This window comes from Daphnia magna, linkage group LG6 (assembly GCF_020631705.1).
Source record: "Daphnia magna isolate NIES linkage group LG6, ASM2063170v1.1, whole genome shotgun sequence".
NCBI classification, from domain to species: Eukaryota; Metazoa; Arthropoda; class Branchiopoda; order Diplostraca; family Daphniidae; genus Daphnia; species Daphnia magna.
Genome location: NC_059187.1, coordinates 1747132 through 1762560, shown reverse-complemented (window position 1 = coordinate 1762560; position 15429 = coordinate 1747132). Strand labels below are relative to the sequence as shown.

The 15429-nt window shown below is 40.2% G+C and overlaps 4 protein-coding genes across 5 annotated transcripts; 3 read left to right on the top strand and 1 right to left on the bottom strand.

Annotated features, from left to right (window-relative positions):
- The first annotated feature begins 374 nt into the window (after positions 1–374).
- LOC116925391 (mucin-5AC) lies at positions 375–4340 on the top strand. Of its 2 annotated transcripts, none has more exons than XM_032932079.2 (6): positions 375–765; positions 1641–2572; positions 2864–3025; positions 3083–3361; positions 3443–3668; positions 3756–3889. In XM_032932079.2, the coding sequence occupies exons 1-6, from the start codon at positions 492–494 to the stop codon at positions 3758–3760; spliced, it is 1878 nt and encodes a 625-aa protein (XP_032787970.2). In that variant the 5' UTR covers positions 375–491; the 3' UTR covers positions 3761–3889. The 2 variants fall into 2 exon arrangements, with proteins under 2 accessions (XP_032787970.2, XP_032787969.2); XM_032932078.2 differs by having other exon boundaries at positions 391–765; positions 3443–3673; positions 3756–4340.
- Positions 4341–4505: 165 nt separating this feature from the next.
- On the top strand, positions 4506–6446 carry LOC116925394 (E3 ubiquitin-protein ligase RING2). The gene is made up of 5 exons (XM_032932085.2): positions 4506–4663; positions 4723–4877; positions 4940–5371; positions 5431–5844; positions 5929–6446. Exons 1-5 carry the CDS (start codon positions 4651–4653, stop codon positions 6097–6099), a joined length of 1185 nt encoding a protein of 394 aa, XP_032787976.1. The 5' UTR covers positions 4506–4650; the 3' UTR covers positions 6100–6446.
- Positions 6447–6468: 22 nt separating this feature from the next.
- Positions 6469–8060, top strand: LOC123473874. Its single transcript, XM_045175450.1, has 5 exons — positions 6469–6610; positions 6893–7035; positions 7102–7464; positions 7559–7711; positions 7972–8060. The coding sequence occupies exons 2-5, from the start codon at positions 6895–6897 to the stop codon at positions 8035–8037; spliced, it is 723 nt and encodes a 240-aa protein (XP_045031385.1). The 5' UTR covers positions 6469–6610; positions 6893–6894; the 3' UTR covers positions 8038–8060.
- A 149-nt stretch (positions 8061–8209) lies between these two features.
- Positions 8210–11431, bottom strand: LOC116925392 (L-threonine ammonia-lyase). The gene is made up of 9 exons (XM_032932080.2): positions 11048–11431; positions 10119–10814; positions 9932–10049; positions 9761–9849; positions 9539–9673; positions 9301–9397; positions 9034–9235; positions 8650–8971; positions 8210–8580 (listed from the first exon to the last, which is right to left on the bottom strand). Exons 1-9 carry the CDS (start codon positions 11117–11119, stop codon positions 8416–8418), a joined length of 1896 nt encoding a protein of 631 aa, XP_032787971.2. The 5' UTR covers positions 11120–11431; the 3' UTR covers positions 8210–8415.
- Between the last annotated feature and the right edge of the window lie 3998 nt (positions 11432–15429).

Sequence of the window (15429 nt, the reverse complement as noted above, 5' to 3'; positions counted from 1 at the left end):
AAGATTCGAATTTAAGCGGGCTGCCTTTTGCGCGTTATTCAACAACATTGAGGGGAGTTATAATATTAAATATGATTTCATCTCGCATCAACATTCCTCAACTATACAGATCACGAGTGAACGCTTATAAGAAGTACGTGCTTGGATTTCCAAAATCCTGTTTCGTCGGGTGAGAGAAAGGGGAGTGTCGAAAAAAATAAAATGAAAACACAGGAAGGGTGCATAGCGTCGGAGCTGTTGGGACATTTGATAAATCGACCGAACGTGTAAATGAAAATCAAATCTTTTTTTTTTTTAACGTTTTCAGTTCATTTTTTTTTTTTCTCTTCTTTTTTTTTAGGTTGATTGAAATTCTAGTAGATCCTGGTATGTACACCCCAACCAACTACACCGGATCACAAATAAAAAAGTCTGCTGGGTGGACCCGGTGCTCCCCCCCTCCCCCTCATTTTTCCTTTAGGTCCATCCCTCACTAGGAAAGTGAAGTTACCATGGTAATGGCATGGGCCCTTGTGTATATATACAAGAGAAAAGAAAACGGGCGCCACAGCCGGGAAAAAAAGCACCGCGATAAAAGATCACAGAAAACAAAAAAGCCGGGGCGCCCGTCAAGTCAGTGTCCGGCAGTCCTTCAGTGTGTCCAGCAGCAATTTCCAATCCGTTTGAGCGAAAGTGTTCCATTTGCTTCTTTGGCTACGTGGAAGATGAACATCTCCGCATTTTGCCGTTCATTCGCCATCGTCGCCGCCCTTTTACTCGCCTCAGGTTAGATTTTAGATTTACTTTTAAATTAGTTTGAAACTTGGGTGTGTTACTATGTAAATTCAATTATTCAAATTCGACATTGATTTGAATTTTTTTTTTTGTTTGGCCAGCAGCCGGGACAGCTGGTTTCCTACCAATCACGAACGCATATTTAGTTGTCAATTATAACTTTCAGAGTGTCTGTGCTTTTTTCGTGTGCGTGAATGTTTCTGATTAACAGAGAGACATTTTTGTGTTTGGAAGGGAGAGTTTGACCACTTGAAAAGAGTTATCAATTTTTTTTTTTGTGTGTGTGTGTGTGTGTGTGTCGAAGGGAATAAGCACAAGTGGTGAATGTAGTCATGGCAGCTCTTGAGAAAAAGAAAAATGTCAGCATAAATTTATGATTGAGGAAATCAGGGACGAGTTTGTTCTTGAAGTGGTTTTGCGCTTAGTTAGAACGTTTGAGTGATTTTTGATTAATTCAGGTGTTCACGAAAGTGAAATGTATTCATGAGATGTAGTCTAGATATTTTGGTTTCGTTTGGAGGGCAGAGGGTTTGACGTGCTCGACGCCCACTTGAGCCTCTCGAGTTACTTGTACAATCAACCCCGATCCTGTTTTGGTGTGGGTTTTATATTTGATGGTTATAATATTCAACAGATCCAGTTTCCATTTTGTTTTTCTGTAAAACAAAAAATTCATAGTGATATTTTTTATTTTCACGGTTCATTTTTCATCGACTGCAGCCAAAATTCGCTCGTATTTTAAATTGCTAATGGCTAAACGACGTGAAAAAATGAGGAAAAAACAAAAAACAAAAAACGAATTTTGCGAAATAGATTATGGTAGTTTTAAATGAATTTATGAGAATGGATATGTGATCTTTTGGCAGGGTACTGCGCCGAAGATGTAACGGGAAGCGAACCACCGACTTCTGAAGCCGCCACGACTCCAGTGACGGAGGAGAATAGTGTTGGAACACAAACGGTGACGACCTCGTCAATGCAAACACTTGGCTTGGATGTCACGGATGCCTCTACTGCTGATTCATCACAATCACCAGAGAATAACAATCAAACAGAAACTGATCTAGCAGAGATTGCTCTCACCACGTCAGTGGCGCAACCCTCAGATGTTCCAGTTACTGTTTCGGAAGAGACGATCGCCACGAATCAACAGGATGCGGCTTCACCTGAGCCATCTGTTAGCGGTTCTCCAGTAGAAGGAACAACTTTGGCGATTCTACCGGAGACGACCGTGACCGTTCAATCAACAAGTTCCACGACAATTAGACTGACAGAGAAACCGATATCGACGTCTAGCGTTACTGGAATGATCAATGTTGATCATTCGGCAGCTGGCAATGCGAGTTCCTCTACGATAACAACAGCTACTCCTTTGAATAGTTCAATCGATTCTACAACTTCGACCTCGGTCTCACCAACGACAACAAATCCTGGAACGACTACAAGGAGACCTACCAGGAGCCCTAGGACGACGACTCAGAGGCGGTCGTCAACGACTACGGCGCCTCTACACGAATGTGTGACATCGACAACTTGCCTCGATCCGAATGCCCATTGCGTTAATTTTGGAGGACATAACACCTGTGAATGTCGTATGGGATTCCGCAAGAGTTCGCCAATTGGAAGGTGCGTGTTGATCGCTTCGCCGTCCACGACGACGACGCTACCACCTACGACAACTTTTTCTACGCCAGAAATGGGGACTCTGACGAATTCGAATGATCCAAATGTGAACGTGACGAGCTCTCCCTCGGAGAGCAGTTCAACCGTCCCGCCTATGCCGCCTTTAAAAAATCGGGTAAGTAGTATATTTTTTCTCCGCTAGATGTCTTTATATGGGGGTAATAAAACCCGCTAGATGTCTGTATTTGTAATTGTTTACTTCATGTTTTGAATCGGTAAAGATGTCCACGTGTGACATTCTTATGTTGTTTTTCCTCTTTCGTAATGTTTTATTTTACCTTAACGATAAAAATCAATTCGAGATCAAAAGAAAATAGTTTCGTGTCAAATAGATGCTCCCAAAGTTCTGTTTGCGTGCTTCTTCTGTACTTGTTTTTTGGTTGAAAATGTTAATTTATATTTACAGAGAGATGCCGTTCGACTGGCTTCGAATCTGAGCACCAGAGAAAAAATGGATGTGGTTTCTATTTCTTTTCAGCCAGCTTCCAGTGTGGTTGAATGGTTACTGACACAAGATCTTCCATTCCGCAAAGCTATTGCAAAAATCTTAACCTCTACAAACTTCACCGTAATAATCTCTTTTCTTTGTTAAATTTACATGAAAAATTAAAAAGCTCCATTTCAGATAGTGGAAGATACAGAGACAACTAAGACACTGAACATTTCTGAGAATGAGATCTTATATGTGGCACCATCACCACAATTAACTGCAGAAGGCCTGCTAGTCTGCTTTCTAGTCCAGGATAAAGAAAAGGTCACTCCCAGACACCATTCGGTTAGTGGCGGCCTCGTTGCACGTCGTAAGAGAGAAACGAATTCTATGGACGAAATTTCCACTGGTTATCTACCCTCTGTATGGATTACCACAGCTATCCGAAATAGTCAACATCACTTGGAAGCAACGGTATATCACATTATTTAAACAAAAAATTTTTATTCAAAAATCGTTTCCTATCAAAAGAATTGTTTGTTTCTTTACATATAGCTGAACCAAACGGTTTCCTCCCTCTACGGTGGGATAATCCCGTATCAACTTCTTTCAGTTGAGCAACTTGCTGCGGCTTCCCTTTTCGAGCGACGCTTGGATATCTTCATTCCACTTATCCTGGTGGCCGCTCTCGGTTTCATGGGCCTGGCTGTCAGCTTAGTTTGCATTCGCGCCAAGACAAGATCTATGGCCACCTGGGATCCTCCAGCCGGAGTGGTTTTCGGAAAGGTTTTTTCCTTAATGCCATAATCTTTTGATACTTATAGATGGTTAGGTCTTGAACTGTTTTTACTTGTCTCTCGAATTACAGACTAGTATTAACAGAGAAAGCAGAGAAGATCCATTGGGTTGTACGAGCAAACCCGATTCTACTGGTAATCATTTAGCCACAGATGAACAATGTCGCGATGGTGAAGAGCAGCTTATGAAAAATTCGTCCGAAATCCATGCAGATGATGACGTTTGGGTTGTGCCTTACGAGGATGGCCCTCCACAAGGAAATCCTGGACATATGAAAACCCAATACGAAGACACAAAGCTTTAAAAAAAAAATAACGTTTAAGAAAAACTATCCGGTGTAATTTTCTTAGCAGAACAATCCCGGCAATATGTTGTCAGTCGAGTCATCAAAAGCCATACCATCCCAATTGTGTGTTTCCTTTTTTTTAAATTCTGAAGTAGATACGTTCAACTATGTGTAGACATTAGTTATTAATTGCGAAATTTATTTCCTTTATCGTAGATGCATGCTTTGTCCCTTTTAAAATTTTATGTACAGAATCAAATTCCATTTAAGTTTCTTACACAGAAAAATCCAGTGCTATTTGGAAGCGTAATTTTTTTGCATGTGAGACATTGGAAAACGTGTACGAATACAAAAATGAACGACCAACAATTTTATGAAATCCGACTCGAATTCCGTAGTCATGTTTTGATGGAATTTAATGCATCAAGTTTGATTTACTCTAGCGCCAAAAATTAATATTTTACGTTTACCTGTATTTTTTAAATTGTTTTTGTCTCTTTGCTACTGGCAACATTGCAAGTCAACAGGTGTTGTCGTGGCGCCAGTTAATTTAGATATTCACTCACTCGTCTTTTGATTTTAGCCACGTTTACAAGTCCCTTTTTTTAAAATTTAATACAGGTTAACTTTTTTTCCATTTAAACATTTTATCCTTGTAAAAAGTAGGTCAAATTTGGAGATGGCACATACAGGTAATGCTGTGCAAGTCAAGCTTTTCAAATAGACAGTAAAATATCAAATGAACATTTAGGAATTGATGACAGCTTTCAAGAATTATCCCCAGGATCTCCTTTTAATTCATCACAAGGAATCTGTGCCATATGTCTGGGAGTTCCTGACAATAAGTCATTTGCCAGCAACTGTCTTCATGAATTTTGTTTTGTTTGCTTACTGGAATGGTCAAAGGTAAACAAGATGTTGGCAAAGATAACTATGAGTCATGTATCCTGAATTTGTTTCAATCATAGGTCAAAGCTGAATGTCCATTGTGCATGCAACCTTTGTGCTCAATCATCCATAATGTAAAGTTTGATCATGAATATGATGAGCTTGAAATTCAGAAATTGGGAAAACATTCATCAAGAGCATTTTCACCTCCTATTCTGCTGTTGCAACAGCAGTCACAGCACAACACTACACTGGCAAATGCAAACAATGCTCAGGGCACTGCCAAAAACCACCTGCAAACACAAGCCATTTCTGGAAGGAGGCAGACCATTAACATTGGTACACGAAGGCATAGGGCAGCTCCTCTACAGTCTGAACGGCAGTCGATTGCCCAGAATCATCTAGCCAAGGCTATAAAACCTCAAGAACGGATTGCCAACATGATTCGCTACTCACTTAGATCTAGAACTATCCTACGAGATGATATTGATCGTGCTTCTAAAATTGAGCTTGTAACTTCAATTGCATTTAGTTCAAATTTTACCCTTTCAATAATATCCCCCTTTTTTAGGTTAATGAATTCCATCCAATTAGTTCGTCTGCTGATGTAACGGTTTCTAACCTGCTCCCAGTAAGTAATGTCACTGCTGACCCAGTTGAGAAAGTACTGTGGTGGCATGATTTGGTTCCAACTGACATGCGTAACCAAATGGTCCAGAAACTTGTGGTGGCCATAATTTCTGATCCGATTTTTGAGCCCCATAATCACATGGAAATGGTGATTGCCTACATGCGTCGAATCGAAAGGAATATGTATATAAAGGCCTACTCGGAAAATCTGTACTTTGAATTGTGTTCGGAAAAGATTACGGAATTACAGGGTATGGGTAAAACTCGAAAGAGAATGCTTCTTCAGCTGATCGAATCTTACGAGTGTTCAACACTGCAGCCTGAACTAGATCGCGGTGCTTTTCCACAGGATGTGGTAAGTTAAAGGCTATGGATGTAACTTTCTCTAGGATTTCTTATAACGACATTACGACAAAGGCTGGGCATTTCTGTCTTTCAGGTCAGGATAAGTGTGACCCCTGAAGTTTCCGTGGTGTCCGCCGAAAGACATTTTCCCATAGAAAATCTTAAAGATACCGAAGATGTAGAAGAAGACGATCTCACTATTCTGGATGTACCGCCTAAACCTTTGCCTGAAGTTATAACATTATCAGACTCTGATGACGACTAATCGTCATTTGAAGTCCATCCTACTATTTTAAGCCGCGTATCATTCGTTTTGGTATTTTTGTTCTTTTATGATGTGATATTTATTTGAAGTCCGCTAAAAATTTTTAATTACCCAAAATGTCTATGACTTTGGAAATAGCTAAGAAAAAATACCCAGGTTAGCCGTTAGCGTGGATGTTACGATTAGAAATTAAGTTGCCAAAAATGTATATTTATATTTTTCTTTTGTTGGATGTCAACTATATGTAATAATATTTTTTCCTGTAGAACAGAAAAATGAGTTGTGAATTGTAATTTAATTAAAATGAAAACAAAAACAAGTAAACAACAAAATTTTCCTTTTTAAAATGTTCTAAATTGTTCTTTTTGGCAACGTTGCTTGGTGTGAGGCGCCAAATTGCCACATGCCTAGAGCTTGGACGACCTAATCTTCAGTTTCCTGTCTGACCTGCTCGCTGTTTCTTCTCGTGCTCGTGTTCTTTCTGCGTCAGAACACGATGCGGTTCTACTAGGTACTGACGATCCTGAGAAAAATTTTATTTCACTTTAGTTGAGTTTGTTTTTCACCTTTTTGTTTCTTAAAAAAAATTGACTGTCTGAAAGAGGTGAAATGTTGTTTTAAATTATTTCTTAAATTTGCACTGGAAGAAAACTAAGTAAAACACGTGCTAAAGGTATTGATAAAGAAGCCGTTTTCACGAAATAATAGTGTTAAAAGTTAGCCTGTAAATGCAGTCCTACTTTTGAAATATCTATTCTATGTTGCCAACCTCAATCAGTCAATCAATATCCAGGAATGTCGGAGCAATCTTTGGTGTATCCTGTTGAATCACGACTTGACCCATGTGCTATTTGTCTGGGCAAGTGTGAAAACCAATCATTTCCTAAAAGCTGCCTCCACGGATTCTGTTTCAGCTGCCTTCTCCAGTGGTCAAAAGTAATTAGCAACAGTTAAAAGAAAGTTTTCTCATTTCAAGTACGAGTGTTTCTAAATTCTTTCTAGGTGAAACCCGAGTGCCCACTATGTGTGAAACCATTCAGCTCAGTCATCCATAATATAAAATCCAACAATGAGTATGACGAATTTAATATTGACTTGGTGGGGCAAGAAGAAATTCTAAGCAGTGAACTCAGCGAATCTGCTGATGATGATGATTCCATCAATACCGCTAGTAGTGATTCCAGCTGGTATACCATTGGCAGTGACGATGAGTCCAACAGTGATGATGAGTCTAGCAGTGATGAATCCAGCTCTGAAAGTGATCTTTTCGGATTGGATGATATCTTTTCCTGGGAGCCCGTCTTGAGCGAGCAGGTTCAGCAAAGACTCGATGCTTCTCTGTTGTCCCGCCATTCAGACTTGGCTGTAAGTTAAACCTATCAGTTGACTTTAACGCTTTTTAATTTCACGTCTAATTTTTGTATTTACATGCATTTCATAACGATCCATCGCACCTCAGCCGAGCGCAAACAGAAGTGGTCTAGATTCACTGGTAATCGACGAAGAACCAAACATCGATGATCTAATAGAACTTTCCGTCATCGAGTTACCCTTCTTCTGTGAACTCCTTTACCGTTGGCTGCAAGGTGCTCCGTCGTCCGATGAAGACAATGTAAATATTGAATCATAAGTTAATTCTGGTCAATTATCAATCGTTTACAAAGAAATAAAGACATGTCATATTTATGTGATAATTAAACCAACAAAACAAGAAAAGGGAAACAGGAACTTAAAAACAAACAAAACAAATAGTATTACTCTTTGTTTTTTAAGGAATGGGGTAGTAGTTAAATATTTGAGTTGAAATGTTAAATGTCTTGTTCATGGCTATGTCCACTATGTTAACGAAAGCTCTCGTGTTCTATAATAAAGGGAATCAAGGACACAGAAAAGGCCCTTCGATGCATCAGAAAAGGCAAGAGCCCTTCATGTGAATGAATGACGGTACATTTTGATGACAACTTGGTTGGATTGGGTTGAATTTCACATTTTTTTATTTTTCTATCCATTCTTGCAGTGCGTCGTGTAAATATAGCCTCGACCTACATTCTGCTAGATCGGGATAAATCGAGTCACGTCTCAAAGGTAGGTTCAATATTTCCAGCACGCATTTTTTTTCATTGACGTGTTTATTGATATATATTGACGCTGTGATGATTCACCCCTCAACGAACAGTATATTAAGCAAAACTATAACAAGGAAACAACGAGAAAACATGCCCGTTTTTTTTTCTCCAACGAATCTAGGCCTCTTTTGTTTTTCATGTTTATTTTTCTGTGACGTGTAGGGTAGGTTTAGAATTTAGATTGTATCTCTCAGAGCAATGGGGAACGTGAATCCATGACCTCGTCGACCGTCAGTCCACTCCCGCCGAGAGCATCGGCCATTTTTCCAAAGTGGACGTTGTTGTAATGTTCCTTAAGGACACGTTCCAATTCGACAGCGTGTTCCAAATCTCTCGTTTCGCACATAACTCGAACCTGTTCAACACGCAAAGATTAACCAAACTAAAGAAAACATTTGAAAAAAAATTTTTTTTTGTTTCATACTTCGACGCTGAAGATGTCGCTTTTTAGCCAAGCCCGTTCGTGAAGGATGTCCTTGATGGATACACCGAGGTTGGCCATTAATCGACAGAGTTCCGCAATACCACCCGGACGGTCAGAGACTGTTACGCTGAATTTAACTAGACGGCCGTCGACGGCCAGACCGCGTTCCAGACAGCGCCCCAAAACGGTCGTGTCGATATTGCCACCGCACAGGGGAATCACTACTCGTTTACCTTTCAATTCAGGCAACAAGCCAGCCAAAATGGCTGCCAATCCGCAAGCTCCCGCTCCTTCCACCACAGCTTTTTCGATCTCTACCAATCTGTAGAAATCTTTGACATTTGCTTCTATTTCATTTTTTCCCCACTTGTTTCTCCGACCTACCGCAAGATAGCCATAGCGATGTATTCTTCCTTGACGACGACACACTTGTCGACGAGCGGTGCAGCCGTTGCTAGAGAATTAATGCCAACTCTCGGGACGGCCAGACCGTCAGCCAACGTCGACTCCGCTTTGGTATAAATGGGCTGGCCAACTTTGAGGGCGCAGCTGAAGCTAGCGCAACGTTCCGATTCAACTCCAATGACTGTCATTTTAAAAACGCAATTTAAATTTGAAAGACTTTGAAAAAAAAAAATGATGGTAAATTACCCTGAATGTGAGGGTAAAGCGATTTGACGGCCAGGGCGACTCCAGCAATGAGTCCTCCACCTCCTACAGGTACCACCACAGCGTCAATGTTTTTCACCTACATTAAAGAATTATAACGTAGAGTTGGCGTTGTAAAGAAAATGATATGCGTCTGCTTGAATTGGGGACCCGTTTGTGTGTGTGGGTAGGAATAATTGAGGCTAGATTATACAGTATTATTTCCCCCCTCCTCACCAACCTGTTCGACTATTTCCAGTCCCATGGTGCCTTGGCCGGCGATTATGTGCGGGTGGTCATAGCCATTAATGTACGTCAGGTTCTTTTCTTTGCCTAGGCGCATAGCAAACTCGCGTGACTCGCCAATATCACGGCCCTAGTGGGGGAATAAAAAACACGAGACGTTAAGCGCCTTTCCACTTTTTCTTCTTCCTTATGCGCGTTATTTGAAAATGCTAATCACGTGAATAATGATGTTGGCGCCAAATTGACGACATGATTGGACTTTCATTATTGGCGCTACGATAGGCATGACGACCGTTACTGGAATACCTGTTGAAAATTATTCAAATTTTGTTGATGTTGTGGCGTTTGGGGTTTTTAAGAATATTTTTTTTTTCTATTATTTTTGTACCCAATTCTTGGCCGTGGTAAGAAAGAGCCAGAGCGTGATTACCGGCCGATGCGGTACACACTCCTTGTTTCTGATTGGCTTCTGGCAGCATCAGTAAAGTGTAACGGGCTCCTCTTTCCTGTTGTCGATCGAGCGTAACGTCGAATAGAAATTGAACGTGACTGTTTGATTTTTGTAAATGATTTACCTTGAAACTTCCCGTATATTGAAGGAAATCTTTTTGGAAAAAAATTTGCGTTCCAGTCAGACTGGAAAGATGGGAACGCGTGCACGGGGTCATCATGATGCCGCTCTTAATTTTAAAAGCGGCCGCACTAATGTCCTGGAATTGGACGATCCGTGGCCGATTGGGATCGCACCACGGATCGAAAAGATCCGAAGGATCCGATCCGTTAACCGTAACTCCATTCCCGTTAACCGAAATGATGGGCGGTTGCTGATTGGCGCTGCTATCGTTCGACATGTTGATGTTGGCTGTTGAGATGACGGTCGGCGGCTTTTGCGGGTTCTCTTCCGACTGGCTGACGCGTTCACTGGTGAAAACGAGTTCACAATCGAGTTGCGTACGGGTGGGAGGTTGAATCAATTCAAATTCGATCGATTGTTGGTGTTGAATCGGCTCTTGTTGAGTCTGAACGACGCCCGTCTGTTGAGGATATTTGATGATGGATTTGAGAGCCGGAGGAGATTTAGATTCGACCTTCTGTGCTGCGCAGAAAGGAGACTGAGACACGGGTGCGATGGGATCGCAGCTGATGGCCGGAGATGAGGGAATCGAATCAGCGTCACAAGTTTGTGACGTACTTGGCGTCAATCCACTTTCGTTTGCCACCTGACCGTCTATTATCGTTGCCGACGGGTCGTATTCTGTAAAGTCCACACTCTGCAAAAAAAATATAAACAAAAAAAAAATACCGTTGCCAATTTGGAATGAATTATTAGTTTAAATGAAGGAATTTTCTGTGTTCTTGGAACCTCGCCCCCCCCTTCTCCCCCCCCCCAAAAAATCTTGGAAAGGTAAACATAAAAAATGGCGACTGTAAAATGGACGATTGATTTAAAAAAAAAAACATAATTTTTAATGCAATGAAAGTAAAATTGCTCCAGGTGCAATACTTTGTGAGAGGTGGTCACGTGAGAGACGAAATACTGACGTCGATCCTTGCCCGACATGTGATGGCTGCTCATTTTCACCGTCACGCTTTTGTGCCGAGACTCTCTTCGACTTGACTGATAAACGTTTTCGCTGCCCCAACTGTGTTGTACGCCACCAAAAGAAAACGACAACTGGTGGCGATCCCGTTGCCGTCTGACTGAACACTCTTCCTCTTTTTCCAATTTTTTTGTTGTATTTTTCCCTGCCTTTTGTCCAGGGCCAAAAATGATAATTACTCAACTCTTGTCTGCTTCTGCCCCCCACCTTTTTTTTATTTTTTACATTTACATTCGGGGTGATGAGTAAAATGTTTGGCGCTTCTAAAAACAGATCAACCTTACTCTACAAATGTATTTGTAGGTACTAAGAGAACACGTCGTCGACTCAGTCGACTGCTATGTGCTGTCTGCTGGCTTTTTGTGTGTTCGAAACAGGCCCCCCCCCCAGTTCAAGTCGGTCGGGGATTGACGTAAAAACAAACAAGACCGTAAAGGATTAAAAAAAAAAAAAGAGAAAAAGAAAAGCGTGGTGTCTATTTCGGAAGATGCGATTATCAGGAAAATGTTGGCCACGAGCCCGTTGACGGTTCACTTTTCTTTTTGTCATCGGGCCAGAAAGATTTCAAAGTAAGCAGTTCTGACCTTGGCTCTAGTGCCGGACCAACCTTGCCCCGATGCGATGTATTTGATCTGGAAGGCCTTCAACTGTTTTGTGATGGATCAATGTGACCTTTTTATTTTCCCAATCGATTCTGCGGGGGAAACACTCAAATGTGATGAGGGTTACAGAGTGTTACACCTGTCGGGAAAAATGGGTAGATTGGAATGTCAACGCCATCTGTGGATTCCCATTGGATTTTTACGAGTCATTTTTTTTTTTTAAAGGGCATTTTAATTGTGTTTCTTAGATGAAGTTGGTGGGGAGGAAAATGGCGATGTTTAATTGAACGATTTTAAAACATTGGATATCAAATTTTTATTTCCTTAATCATTGCCGGAGAGAGGCAGGTGGGTTAGGGTGTGTCTCGTAATCTGAGAGTCGAACGATCAAGTTTAACGTCGCTTGAATTGCTCGTCGTAAATTAGGCGATAGTTAACGTTAAAAATGTGAGGGCTATTTCTTTTGTTCATCTGAATAAACACAAGCGTTTACCACGTTTTTAATTTCTCTCCCCTCAATTTGAATAAAACAAAATTCTTCGTACTGTTTGACTAGAAATTTGGTACGGTCTGCAAGGGGTGCTCTTATGTTTAAAGGGTCTTCTCTCTTCTTTTTCTGATTTGCTTTGCATAATTGGACCGGTATTTTCTTCAAGAAAAAAATAAAGAAGAAACTTGTGGCGGCGCGTAAGGCCGTACAAGATTTCTTGTCTTTTTTTCCGGTAGACTTCAATAAATTTTCGGAATTTCTTGTATTTTAAAAGGGAAGAAATCCAAAAAAAATTGTAGTGCGTCTCGCCCCTTTTTCCAAAAAGAAATGGGACCACCCGGGACGAACTCAATCAACAGGATAAACGAGATATTATTATCTAGATATATACATTTTTTTTTTTTTTTTTGTGTTTACGGAATGATTTACTAGATGGCCATAGTATAGATCTCCTATTTTTCCGATCGTGACATCCGATTAGATAACGATTTCTACCATGCCCAACATTTCCATATAAAACACGCGCGCGCACACGAAACGATCACTTTCATAAATCATTTTCTTTTTCAAATTTTTTTTTATAGACTTGTGCGTAAAACTAATCAAGTTGGTGTATTTATTTTTATTTATCTATATTTATTTATTTATGTTTTTTTTACCTGGGTGAAGAAGACGATCCGTTTTGTTTTTAAAGTGAAGAGGAAATGAAGATGTCTAGATGATTGGAGCTTTCACAGGGTAGTGCGGTCTTAACGACCATGTGTGTTGATTCTTATAGAAAGGCAACTCAGTTGAATACAGCAGAATTTGTTTTGTTTTTTGGGGGTTTTTTTTTACCTACTTTTTTTGGTTCGTGTCCAGTTCGGTATAACCCTCCCCCCGCTGCCCTTCTCAACGAGAAATGTTAATTACCTTTGTGTACAATGTGTATAACCGCCTCTAGCCCTCCTCTTTCTCCTTGTCCCGTATAAGGTCGGCAAAATAACAATCATAACAAACAACAAGACAATTCCAAGGCCTAAGGTTTTTTTTTGGGGGGTAGATTTGGATTTGCCATAGGCGACTCGACCTGAATCGCCTCATCGAAATGTTTTGCACAGCCCGTTGAGTGATCGAAATGAAAGGCAAACTGTAATTTGCGGCTCAATTGGTGCAGACTCAACGTGATTTTTCGATTGAACTAATCCAAGTCTTGTTATCGAAGTCAAGTCAAACGACCTTGCCTCGATCTTTATTTCGTCCATTTCAAATTGTGTTGTTGTTGTTGTTGAAATCGTCTTCGAATTGATCCGTTCGCATTCAGATCTTAAAAAAGAAAAAAGAAAACCGGATTTCTTGAACAATTTATTGCTGCAATCGTCTTTATTTGGCTGTGAACACGTATACACCATCTTTGAAAAAAAACACAAACCTGATATGGGTACATGGAAGATGATCAGACGTATCAGAAAGTCCTCGAAAACATTTTTTTTGAACCGTTAAAATATTTTTTAATAAAAGATTGGAGAAGGAAAACAGACGCGGAGGTCATCACGTCCATCGCGTCCGTAGCCGTGCATATATGGCGCGGAATTCAAACATGGGACCATCTCGTGTTTGTTGTGTACAATTGACAAAACGCGCACGCTCCGACGGACCACTGACGAAGCGAGCGGACCACGTCAACAACTTCGTGTTTGTTTTTTGTTTTTTTTTTGTCGTGAGGCTTCGACCCTGGCCCTTTTGTTACCAAGACGATTAAGACGGGGGAATCAACAAAGGGCTTAAAAAAGAAAGAAAGAAAAAAAATGTAATAATAATAATTAGCGATGCGTATTAAAATCGTTCTCGTCAGCGCTGGTCGTTCAAATGGTGATCAGGTGTTTTCTTTTTTTTCTTTTGATTTTTGGGGGGATTTTGTTTTAAAAGAAAAATGTGGCGACGACGCCTTTTTTTGTTTTGTTTTGGCGTCTTTTTTTTTTTTTTTTGCCTCTCGTTTTAGGTAGATGGAAAGGATTCTATTTTTACTATCTAAGCTATTCCTGCTTTATTGCTTTTCTTCCTTTTTTTTTTTTATTGTTGAGTGCTTTTTAAATCTTTTGTTTTATTTGTATTATTCTTTGTTGTGTTTTATTCGTCATCAGCCGTTTTCGTTGAGAAAACAAAAGAATGTTTCCTAGGGCCCTCTGGCATTGGAATAAGACGACATATTATTATTTTATTTATTTATTTTTTTTTTTTTTTTGGCTTCTTTGTTTTTTTCTGTTCAATTTTTTGCGATCCCCTAGCCACACAAATTGTATGGAGAGTCGTAAACGAACGTGACGAATTCATATCACGATGTTTCGTGATAATAAGCAAGTTGGTTTTACGTCGGATAGATGGCGTTGGCAAATAATTTTTTTTTTTTTTCTCCGGCCCATACTAAACCAGCAACTTTCTTTCAAAACAACAAACGGGATTGATCATTTAAAGAACTATTGAATTTGAATGTTCACGAACTTTCGTGATTATTGATTGCATTGTTTTCTATTCAATCTCCTAGAATTGTAGGGCCTTGACATTTCCCTCGTTTAAAAGCTACGAATGTACGAGTTTTCATTTTCGGTCCACAACATAAGTAAACCAAATCAACTTTTAGCATCCAATTTTGGTATTATTGCCATCGAGTTTATAAAGAAAAAAGATACGCTCAACAATCAGGTTTTGTTCTCCGGTGAATCGTCTCGCTCGATTCAAGCTCTCCCAACTCATTCCGGTGTCAAAATAAGAAGATGCCGTTAGCACGCGTTCAACACGGTTTTTTTTTTCTCTCTTTTGAAAGCCACACAACAGCATAATTTTCTTCAGAAATTATCCTCAATCCTCACCCGAAAAAAAAAAAAAACTTGTACTGCACGTGTGATGTTCTCTTTCATCGTGCGAACTGCTACTTGCCTGATGATCCGTTCACTTGAGTGCCCGTTTTTGCCGAGCTTCCATTTCACGCTCGGGACGTTTTTCGTTGAGACCGCAAAAATTGAGGCCGTTACGAACACAAGGCATCCGGTCAACAACAACAACAACAAGAGAAATTCATTTTTACACCAACAGGGGATGGATAGAATCATATCATCGAGAGATGTGAAGGAGGCTGGTTTTTTCAGTTGATTTTCACGTTATCCTTATTTTTTTTTTTTTTTGGGGGGGGGGATCAATAACCACAAAGGAGAAC

Bases quoted from the DNA above. Each gene is read 5' to 3' on its own strand.
- LOC116925391 (XM_032932078.2), top strand. From the start codon at position 492: ATGGTAATGGCATGGGCCCTTGTGTATATATACAAGAGAAAAGAAAAC. The intron at 3,026-3,082 runs GTAATAATCTCT...GCTCCATTTCAG, and splicing joins TAACCTCTACAAACTTCACC to ATAGTGGAAGATACAGAGAC. The intron at 3,362-3,442 runs GTATATCACATT...CTTTACATATAG, and splicing joins AACATCACTTGGAAGCAACG to CTGAACCAAACGGTTTCCTC.
- LOC116925394 (XM_032932085.2), top strand. The intron at 5,372-5,430 runs GTAACTTCAATT...CCCCTTTTTTAG, and splicing joins GTGCTTCTAAAATTGAGCTT to GTTAATGAATTCCATCCAAT. The intron at 5,845-5,928 runs GTAAGTTAAAGG...TCTGTCTTTCAG, and splicing joins GTGCTTTTCCACAGGATGTG to GTCAGGATAAGTGTGACCCC.
- LOC123473874 (XM_045175450.1), top strand. From the start codon at position 6,895: ATGTCGGAGCAATCTTTGGTGTATCCTGTTGAATCACGACTTGACCCA. The intron at 7,036-7,101 runs GTAATTAGCAAC...AATTCTTTCTAG, and splicing joins GCCTTCTCCAGTGGTCAAAA to GTGAAACCCGAGTGCCCACT. The intron at 7,465-7,558 runs GTAAGTTAAACC...ATCGCACCTCAG, and splicing joins CCCGCCATTCAGACTTGGCT to CCGAGCGCAAACAGAAGTGG.
- LOC116925392 (XM_032932080.2), bottom strand. From the start codon at position 11,119: ATGAGCAGCCATCACATGTCGGGCAAGGATCGACGTCAGTATTTCGTC. The intron at 9,398-9,538 runs GTTGGTGAGGAG...TCTTTAATGTAG, and splicing joins GACTGGAAATAGTCGAACAG to GTGAAAAACATTGACGCTGT. The intron at 8,972-9,033 runs GTAGGTCGGAGA...AGATTTCTACAG, and splicing joins ATCGCTATGGCTATCTTGCG to ATTGGTAGAGATCGAAAAAG.